This window comes from Patella vulgata, chromosome 3 (genome assembly GCF_932274485.2).
Source record: "Patella vulgata chromosome 3, xgPatVulg1.2, whole genome shotgun sequence".
NCBI lineage: Eukaryota > Metazoa > Mollusca > Gastropoda > Patellidae > Patella > Patella vulgata.
The window spans coordinates 56,734,367-56,744,245 of NC_065881.2; the positions used below are offsets into that span (position 1 = coordinate 56,734,367).

Genomic DNA, 9,879 nt, shown 5'->3' on the forward strand with positions numbered 1-9,879 from the left:
CTTGATCACTTTGGTGAACTGGTCCAATACAATCCAATCCAATATAGACAAAGGCTTTTGCTTCTTGTACTCTAAATTCTGGTTAAGTCAGCAGAGACGGAGGTGGAAATGGCTTTGAATGAAAACGTCTACAGAACTTGCAATCATGAATAATCTTCTTGACAATCTGATGACCCTTTACTATCCAACACTTGGACCGCACCTCGGCAAGAGTTGATTTGACTCCACCATGAAGTGCTTTCTGATGTGCTGTTCTGACAATCAAGGTTGTTATCCAATGTTTAGAATTAAGATTACAGGATACTTGGAGGAATAGGGAAGTTCTGAATTTCCAAGTCTTCCTCTGCACCTAATTATTCCATATTCATCCATAAAAAAAACTTGAGTTCAACATTTCACTTCTGAAAGTTGCTTCTGGACGACAACAGCTTCTGATTTTCAGTCAACCATAGGCGCTCTGCATCAATAATACAGGAATCCCCTTTCAGTACTTTCAGTCAAATTCAGAAGCAATTTTTATCTACTTTCGATTTTTGTAAGCTTAAAGAAGATAATTTGAAACTTGCATTGCTGGGATTTATTTTGTATTGTCCATAATATGTTCCTCCGGCCCCGAGCTGCTATTCCAGGTTTGCTTCCGGAAACTCATTGATATCACAACGTAGGTGATAATTGTTATTATATTATTGCCAACATGTTCTTCCGTAGATATAATTCTACGTTTGCTTCCTGTTCTCGCGCTTAACTTCCGGCCACGTTGAGAACATCGCCATATTGTCAACACAAACCGGCTGTGGAGTTGATGTCTTCTACGAAAACAGACAAATTTCAACTTATGTTGCATATAGTGTAGAGTAAAACTTTCGTTGTAACCTAGTCTAACTAGTAGATATCTAAAACTAATTAATTATGGGACATTTATATATTTTTGTAGTCCTTTTAGCAAGCTCATTATCAATAATAAATGCAGTGGAACTCACGTTTGAGTTGCCAGATAATGAAAAGCAGTGCTTCTTCGAATCGATAGAAAAGGGTACTAAAAGTACCATTGAATTTCAAGTAAGTATGACACAGTATTTATTTTATTTTGCTGTTAAAGTAGCTAAGTCTCTAACTCAATATCATCCAAAATCTTCAACATTGAAAACACGATTTATTTGTCAAATTAAATCAACATTCTGTCATTCATGTTGTGATCTTACCGGAAAAAGATGGGCTTTTGATATCCAATATTTAAGACAAAATAATCATTTTACCATTGGTACACGAATCGTGTACCATAATGCGCTTCAGCCCCAGTTGTATCAAGAGACTCGAGGGACGAGGCTAGACACATTGCACCAAATCAAACGGTGTATGTAGACTGGAATAACAAGACGCTAGAAGTTTGCACTCGCTTGAGAATGCTGGCTTATTTCGCCGAACATAACTGATTTGAAATTGGAGTAAAAACGGAAAAGATTGAATGTAAATCAGTTTATATACATTCATATATTACAGTATTATATGCGTTGCGACCCACTTTTGTCAATTTCTAGGTCCCAAATGTTAGCGATTTAGCTCCTGTAACAATCATGGTGCCTAAAAGCATTACCAACATTTTAAAACTGTAGAGACTCGGTAGGTCCAGTCTTCTCGTGAATGGTCTGGTTGTGTTTTATTATATCAATTGAATTATCACTAATAGTAATATATCAGATTACATGTCATTTCGGTCCTCGACATTTTGGACTGGGGCAGGTGACATTTCGGACACGTGTAGCCGTAGTAGGTGACGTTTCGGACTCGGGGGGGGAATAAGTTGAAAGGAAAGGTTGAACACAATTGTCAAATCAATCTGTAGGGCCTAAAAATAAACCAAAAAAGTGATTTATAAAAAATAACATGCAGGTAAAATTTACCGCTCGCAATCAAGTACAGCACGTAGATCTCTCAAGGAGCCGCAAAATTTTCAATGTTGAATGTTTATCTTATGTATATAAAAGGTAGCTGATGAATTTATTAGAAATGGTCCAATTCAAAACACGAAAGAAAATATAAACATGAAGCACGTGGTTACTAAACGATTCTACCAAACGATAAAACATAGTTAAACTTAAGTAAGAGTTATTCATCATCGTTTACTGTAAAAGTAATTTATTTTTTTAAAAAAGAATAATATGCTGTAGAATTAATTTCAAAAAGACCTACACAAAAAAACAAATGTAAATATTTACTCGACATGCACTGTTTTTACAAGCCCGAAGCCCCTAGAACTTTTTGACAATAATCGGTAAGATACACGTTGATATGCATTCCTGGACAAGCCTGCCATAGATACATGTAGCAGTACCAATCAATAAATTAGTGCGTACAAAGAAAACTCTTTTTGGAAAATATTAGAAATGGCAACAATCAAAGTGGGATAATTAGAGCTGATTAACCGATAATCCTTATGTTATTGTAGTATGCTAAAAAGGAACCTTACAGTTCTTTAGTGGACGAGGAAAAATGTGAGTTGTCAATCGGCGATAATGGCGTCTGTGTTTATTCCATTATTCCGACTCGCATAAAAGACATTAAGGCTGTCATAATTATAAAAACCTTAGCAGCAGTATTACTCAATATACAGAAATTTTCAACAATATTTTATTGTCAAGTTCAATATATACTCGCTGATGAAACAAAACAGAATAAAACAGGCAGTGTAAAATTGGTGTTATCTTTTTATTAGCGGTCTCAAGAATCGCCGATCAATTAAATAAAACAAAACAACTATCATCGGACTCACATAAAACGAAAAAAAAAACCAGCTGTTAAAATATATCACACAAATTTTCAACAGTCTTTTAATTATTCATCTGAGTCCGAAACGTCGCCAGCCCGAGTCCGAAAAGTCGTCAAGTAAGTCTGAACAGTCGTCAAACTGAGTCCGAAACGTCATCTGTGCTGGCCTAATCATCATCATTATTCACACGGTAGTAATTCTTAGCTACGAGAACGTAGCTAAAAATGTTGAGATATATTGCTGTGTTTGTTTTTAGCTTCGATTGGATGCCTTTAGTTTCACCTGGCAAACTCAATTTTTTTATTAATTACCATATATCACACAAATTTTCAACAGTCTTTTAATTATTCATCTGAGTCCGAAACGTCGTGAGTCCGAAAAGTCGTCAAGTAAGTCTGAACAGTCGTCAAACTGAGTCCGAAACGTCATCTGTGCTGGCCTAATCATCATCATTATTCACACGGTAGTAATTCTTAGCTACGAGAACGTAGCTAAAAATGTTGAGATATATTGCTGTGTTTGTTTTTAGCTTCGATTGGATGCCTTTAGTTTCACCTGGCAAACTCAATTTTTTTATTAATTACCATACATCTTAAAAATAAAATAATTTTTTACTATTATGACTAATTAAACTTACAGAGGCCAATGCAGTGACACAACTATTGCCTAATTCCAAATATTCGTATTTAAATTAATCAAGTGTCATTTTCATCGAACTTGAAAACACCATTGAAGTCCATGGTACACGACTCTTTTCAATCATAAAACCTTGGTGATTTGTACCCATTTCAGGTTGGATTGTATGCTTAATTGTAGTTGGATGTAGCAGAAATGTTATAAATAACAATAATCAATCGTTAATTTGATGAAAAATGTCAATTGCGCTTAATGAAGCCCGATGTGTTTCACATCAGGGTTTGCCAGATAAAACTGTGTAACACCCTCTCGAATCTCGCTGTCTTCTGTTTTGTTTAATAGGCTACTACTGACCTTTACAATAAAACATTGTTGAAAATTTGTGTATATTTAGTAATACTTCCTTGTTTTAAGTAAACAGGATTGATTAACCTATCACTGCCTGAGGGGGTTGATGGCCAAATGGTTAGCATGTGCGTGTTAAATCATAAGGTCTGTCATTGAGTCAACTGGCGTGGTTTCGATTCCCCGGTTGTATGTGACAAGGAGTAGGGTAACCTGTCAAAGCTCGTGGGTTTTCTCCTGGTCCTCCGGTTTCTCCCACTGATAAAGACCCCTACGCGCAAGCGAATTGTTGAAATAAAATTGAACCATGTTTTAGTCCCAAAGTGACCAAGTTTTGTGGACATTAAACCCCATTTTTCTCTCTAATCGTCACTGTGGATGTTTTTATGATTGTGAAAGCCTAAGAACCATAAGATTTCTTTGCACATTCTACAATAACATCAGGATTATCGATTTAATTTTATCCCACATTAAGTCGTTGCCATTTAAATGTAAAAACTGACATGCAAACACTGTACAGTTGTTGGTACATTCATTAATCAGTTGATGAAAAAAACTTTTATTTTAAATTAATGTTCATATATGTGGCAAGTGCTTAATAATATTGTCAGGATCAATAACAACTGTGTGCTTGTTAATGCTGTCTATTTATATTTTTGAACTGAACATACAATGTACTAATAAAACATACAATAGGTTACTAGATATTATCATTGAACCATACATCTGTTTTGATAAAATCAATAGATATAATTATTTAGTGATCTTAACTTCATTTACTTTATGAGTTAATGGAAAACTCCACTAAAAATTGTATCAATGGATTTTTTGATACTGAGTTGATGAAGTTTCATTTTACATGTAGGTATTAGGATTAAAACACTGTAGTTCAGTATTGTCCCTTGCTGTATTTTCAGGTTATAACTGGGGGTCATTATGATGTAGATATGGAATTAACAGCACCCAGTGGTCAGATTCTGTATAAAGATGTTAAAAAACAATATGATAGTTTTACATGGACAGCCGATTTAACTGGTATCTTTAAGTTCTGTTTTAGTAATGAATTCTCTACTTTCTCTCATAAAGTAGTTTATTTTGATCTAGAAGTTGGTGATGAAAAACCTTTAGTTGAAGGCATGACTTCACATGATACAGCAATGACATTGGTATGTAAAGTTTTTAATACTATTTCTCGTCCTTGACATGTACATGTATGTGTGATTTTTGTTCTCTATACTGGAATGAAAACAGGATTGAAATTGCTGTCCACGCGTAAGAAAATGAGGGGAAATTACTATAGAAGTGTTTGCTTATTGTGGAAATAAGATAGCTTGGTGGTGGCTTTATTTTATAAATTTTACTTTACACAATTGGTGGTGGATCAGTGTTTATTGTTGAAATTAACTTGTTCTAAATAGATCAGATCAGATGATCATAAATCATATTATCTAGGTAATGTAATTAGCAAAAGACGAAAAATAAATTATATTGTGAGATCGCATTATCAGTATTCAATTTTTACTGTTTTTATACTTCCACATTTTCATGTGGACGTATATTGTCGTCGCCCCAGGACGTTCATCCACAATTGTTTATGGACACTGTACAGGTCACAATTCTTATCCGATTTTGACGAAGCTTGAAATGTAGGTTGATCTCCAAAAGATCTCGGTTCCTTTTGATATTGGCATGTATCGGATCGAAATTTCATGGATTATTGTATGAAAAATCACGTGTTTAGCTTGTGGACACTCTAGAGGTCACAATTTTCATCTGATTTTGATGAAACTTAAAATGCTTGTTTATAACCCAAAGACCTTGGTTTCTTTCAATATTTGCGCATATCGGATCTTAACTTCCTGAATTATGGCCCCTGATTGTACAAAAAATCACGTTTTTAGCTTGTGGTCCCTCTAGAGGTAACAATTATTATCTTGTTTAAGAACGTTTGAATATACATGTATCACCGCTACACTGTAATAACAGTTGAGTTCGAATTTCGTGAAAATCGGACCAAAACTGCCAGACACAATTTTAATCCGATTTTGATGAAACTTGAATTACATGTTTATTAACAAACGATCTTGGTTCCTTTGATATTCGCACATATCGGATCGTAACTTCCTGAATTACGGCCGATTTAAAAAAACGTTTGAATATATCACCATTACACCCCAATGATGGTTGAGGTCAAATTTCGTGAAAATCGGACCAAAACTGTCGCCCTGCTCGTACACAAATAGTGTAAATATATGGTATATCAAGGTTGTGGACCCTCTAGAGGCCACAATTTTGATCTGAATTTGATGAAATTTGAAATACATGTTTATAACCCAAATTTCTTAGTTCCTTTCTATATCTTCGCGCATATCACATCGTAACTTCCTGAATTATGGCCCTTGATTGTACGAAAAATCGTGGGGTTTTTTTTTTTAACTTTTCTCTATCCATCTCTTGCAAAATGTGAGCGTATCTTGCCTAAGAGCCGCTGGTTTTCTTTACAGTAGATGATAGGTACCCTTAAAATGTTACTGTTGGCTTGTTAACTTGTAAATTAAGTTCAGATCAGTTGAAACAACTTTAATGCTAATTATGGGATAAAATATAAAGAGTCTGCAACTCCTGGATATCTCCTCAAATTTAATAAAAGCTGGTTCATGGGACATAGTTTATAAAGCAAATACTGACATGTATACTATTTTGACACAAGAAAAGAAGATCAAATTTTATTCACCCAAGTACATTGAAATTATTTTGGTTTGCTTACAATACAAAATTTGTCTTCAATTTCTCATTCTATGTGCATACATACACCCATCCAAATAGATGGCTCTTTCCTTTTCAAAGTTTGAGTAATATACTGTATGTACATGTATCTTTGTAATTGTTCTCATCCTATTTTATCCCATCAGGTTGCATGAAGCATTTTTGTTTTGTTTCCTTCATCACTTATGAATGTTTCCACTTCCAATTCTATGGGTTGTCATTAGCACGTCCTATAGCTACATTCTGTACATAAAAGTCTTTAACATTTCAGACACTTATATTCCACATCTGTGGATGTAATGTCCGAATCTTAGGGGTAATATGGTCTAGTCTTTTGTTATACCATTTAAAAGTTGTCTTATTTCCACAATTCAAAATCTTTGTGTGGTCATTTTCTGAGAAAAAGGACATTTTTATTTTTTTATATTTTTAGATGGAAACCTCTGCACAGAATACACACGAAGATTTGAAAACAGTTTTAGACTATCAAACACACTTCCGACTTCGAGAGTCGCAAGGTCGTGGATTTGCAGAGGATCTAAATGAGCGCGTTATGATTTGGTCAATTGGAGAATCCATTATAATAGTTATTATATGTATAGGACAGATTCTTGTTTTGAGAAGTTTCTTTACAGATAAACATAAAACCCCTAGTGCTACGTGATCTTAGTATTTATTAGTGTAATGTCTATATTTTCAGTTTATATATCAATTTTGTAAAATTCAGTTCATTTCTATAATACCATGATTAATATAGAAGACATGCTTAAATACAAAAGATTTCCACTGTTTGTTTTAAAATTAATTGTGTACATGTAATAGTATACATGTTGTATGTGCATGGTATCAAGTATCGTGAATGTGATGCATTCTTCCTCTCTAAACAACTGCATCATATCAATCATAGAATTCTTATATTCATCATAGCATTGATCAACTGTTAATGTTATATGAACAACTGTATAAGGAATGAACTGAGTTTTGTTGTAGAATATTGGTGAAAAATATTTTGTTGTATATAAGTTATGTTTATTATTTACTAAATGTAAATGTATATATAATTAACGACTTGGTAATGATTTCTATATACAAAAAACTAATGTGTTTGTAGTGTATGGCTCAATATATAGGCTACATATTCATGTATCTCAAACTTTTGCTTTTAAAATAACGACGTCTGCTGAATGCATGCGAAATGAGGCACTTAAGTTTACAAGTAATGTGAATAAATCAAAATGACTAAATTTGATGTCCTGCACCTCACTGTTGGCAGAAATTAACCAAGGATATTTTGTCAATGAATAAAAAAAAGTTCAGTAAACTACTAGGGATTAAACCTGTTCATTTGTTGAATAATAAAGTACAGGTAATCTCCTGACCTCCAGAAAAGCTGGTAGAAATTCGGAAATTTTGATGTACCAGGTTTTGTCAAGGCAAAATGAATACAGCATCAACAATATTGATAATCAGGAATTACACTTTTCGAACCAAAGTCTCTTGTTAAGTGGTAGCACAGCATTGGTTTCAAGATTTGTCTTGTCATTAGAAAATGGCACAATATGCACTGCAGTTTATAGTGTTTACTATCATTACAATGTCAGTCTGGTTCAGTTTTCAAATACATGTACGTACACAAATAGTTAAATGTGACTTTGTTGTGTAAATTATTTTATTTAGCCTACACAATTTTTTTATATAATGTTTATTTTTATTTTGAATTTCTTGTAGATGGAGTCTGGCTCAGAAAATATCCACAATGGTCTCTCCTTTATATTTAAACAACAAATGTATTTCCGTAACAGGGAGAGTGCCGGGCGTGTGTTTGCTGAGTCATTGAACAAGGGTGTTATGTACTGGTCATTAGCTGCCTCATGTCTTATACTTATCCTTGGAGTTGGACAAGTAATGGTCTTGCGTAGTTTCTTCAGTGATAAGAAATCTACGGTACCAGTCCATTCCTAAATAACGTCATAATATACATTATTACATTCACTATGTCCAAAGGCAATTTTCTTAAAATCAGATTAATTAAAAAAAATTATTGATTATCAGTAACCTGTAGAATTTCAATCTCTATCTTTAATTTACTATTTACTTTTATAACATGTCCATTATATAATTTATCAATTTATTTGTATTTCTGTAGCAACTATTCTATTGTCAGTTTTCTATGACCATTGCTGTACACTCTGCTCTTACCTAAACAAAGTGTAATGGGTGAGATTGTTGGTACTTGTAGTCTTTGATCAACAAATCATATGGTGTATATAATGTATTTGTGCTTTTAGTATCATGACAAATATCTTCTTGATTTATTCATGTGTACAAAATACATCTAATCTTCAAGTAGCCTGTCACCCGGACATGTTATGGATACACATGTAATTATAATAATCTTTGAGTATTTGATTAAGCACACTGTAAACAGAAATTAAATTAATCTTGTCAGTAGTGGGCATTTGTATTTGTAGTACTTAGCCGTCTGCATATTTTAGTCACTCGTTCTAGATCAAGATATTATCCATATAGGATTTAAAATAGCCTGATAGTTCTCTTCATCAGATCAAAATCAAATATTTTCAATGCATATTGATTTTTTTTTTTAGTGAGTGTAATAGTCTGTCACTTGTGTGGTCTAACAAACAGGCATGAAGTACTATTACTGTTTATTTGTTGTTGTTAATGAATCTTTCATTATTTTCTTCGTCTAATCAAAATCTTAATGAAATATTCATAGCATGTTAAATAACATGTTTCAGTAAGTCATATTGAAATGAATGAATGAGAATAGTTGTGTTTGAATTCTCTTATTTTATCTTGATATTTTTGATCTGTCATATGTAACATTTACATACATTATGTAAAAAATAATAAAATTATCATAGTTGTATAAATTTAGGTGAAAGATTGCTATTTTATGGGTTTTTTTAAAAAGAATAAAAAATCTGAACAATTTCTTTAATTACTGACTAATTTTGAGAACATAATTGTTATAGGATGGTGCTAGATCTAATCTACAGTTAATATAATTGAACCACAACCACATCAGCATAGAAACTTCTCTTAATTTTTATACGCCTATGTGCATTGAAATGTGGTCGTATATAGCCGTCGCTCCTGTTAATATCCAATTCACTTTAAATTGAAACACAGTGTTTAAGGTCATGAGACAAAGAAGCCTAATGATTTTCAACAATTTCCGATAATTACTGCCAGAGTTATTGCCCTTGATCACTTTGAAATATCTGGTGGACGCTCTAGAGGCTAAGGTTAATATCCGATTGACTTTAAATTGATACACAGAAGCCTATTGATTTTCAATGATTTCTGATAATTACTGCTAGAGTGCATGAGACAATGAAGTG

General features: G+C 33.2%; 1 protein-coding gene across 2 annotated transcripts; it reads left to right on the forward strand.

Moving 5' to 3' along the window:
- Window positions 1–751: 751 nt before the first annotated feature.
- On the forward strand, window positions 752–9,469 carry LOC126814638 (transmembrane emp24 domain-containing protein 7). 2 transcript variants are annotated; one of them, XM_050539928.2, is made up of 3 exons: window positions 752–1,059; window positions 4,666–4,914; window positions 8,243–9,469. In XM_050539928.2, the coding sequence occupies exons 1-3, from the start codon at window positions 910–912 to the stop codon at window positions 8,474–8,476; spliced, it is 633 nt and encodes a 210-aa protein (XP_050395885.1). In that variant the 5' UTR covers window positions 752–909; the 3' UTR covers window positions 8,477–9,469. The 2 variants fall into 2 exon arrangements, with proteins under 2 accessions (XP_050395885.1, XP_050395886.1); XM_050539929.2 differs by lacking the exon at window positions 8,243–9,469 and adding an exon at window positions 6,948–8,242.
- The last annotated feature ends 410 nt before the right edge of the window (window positions 9,470–9,879 follow it).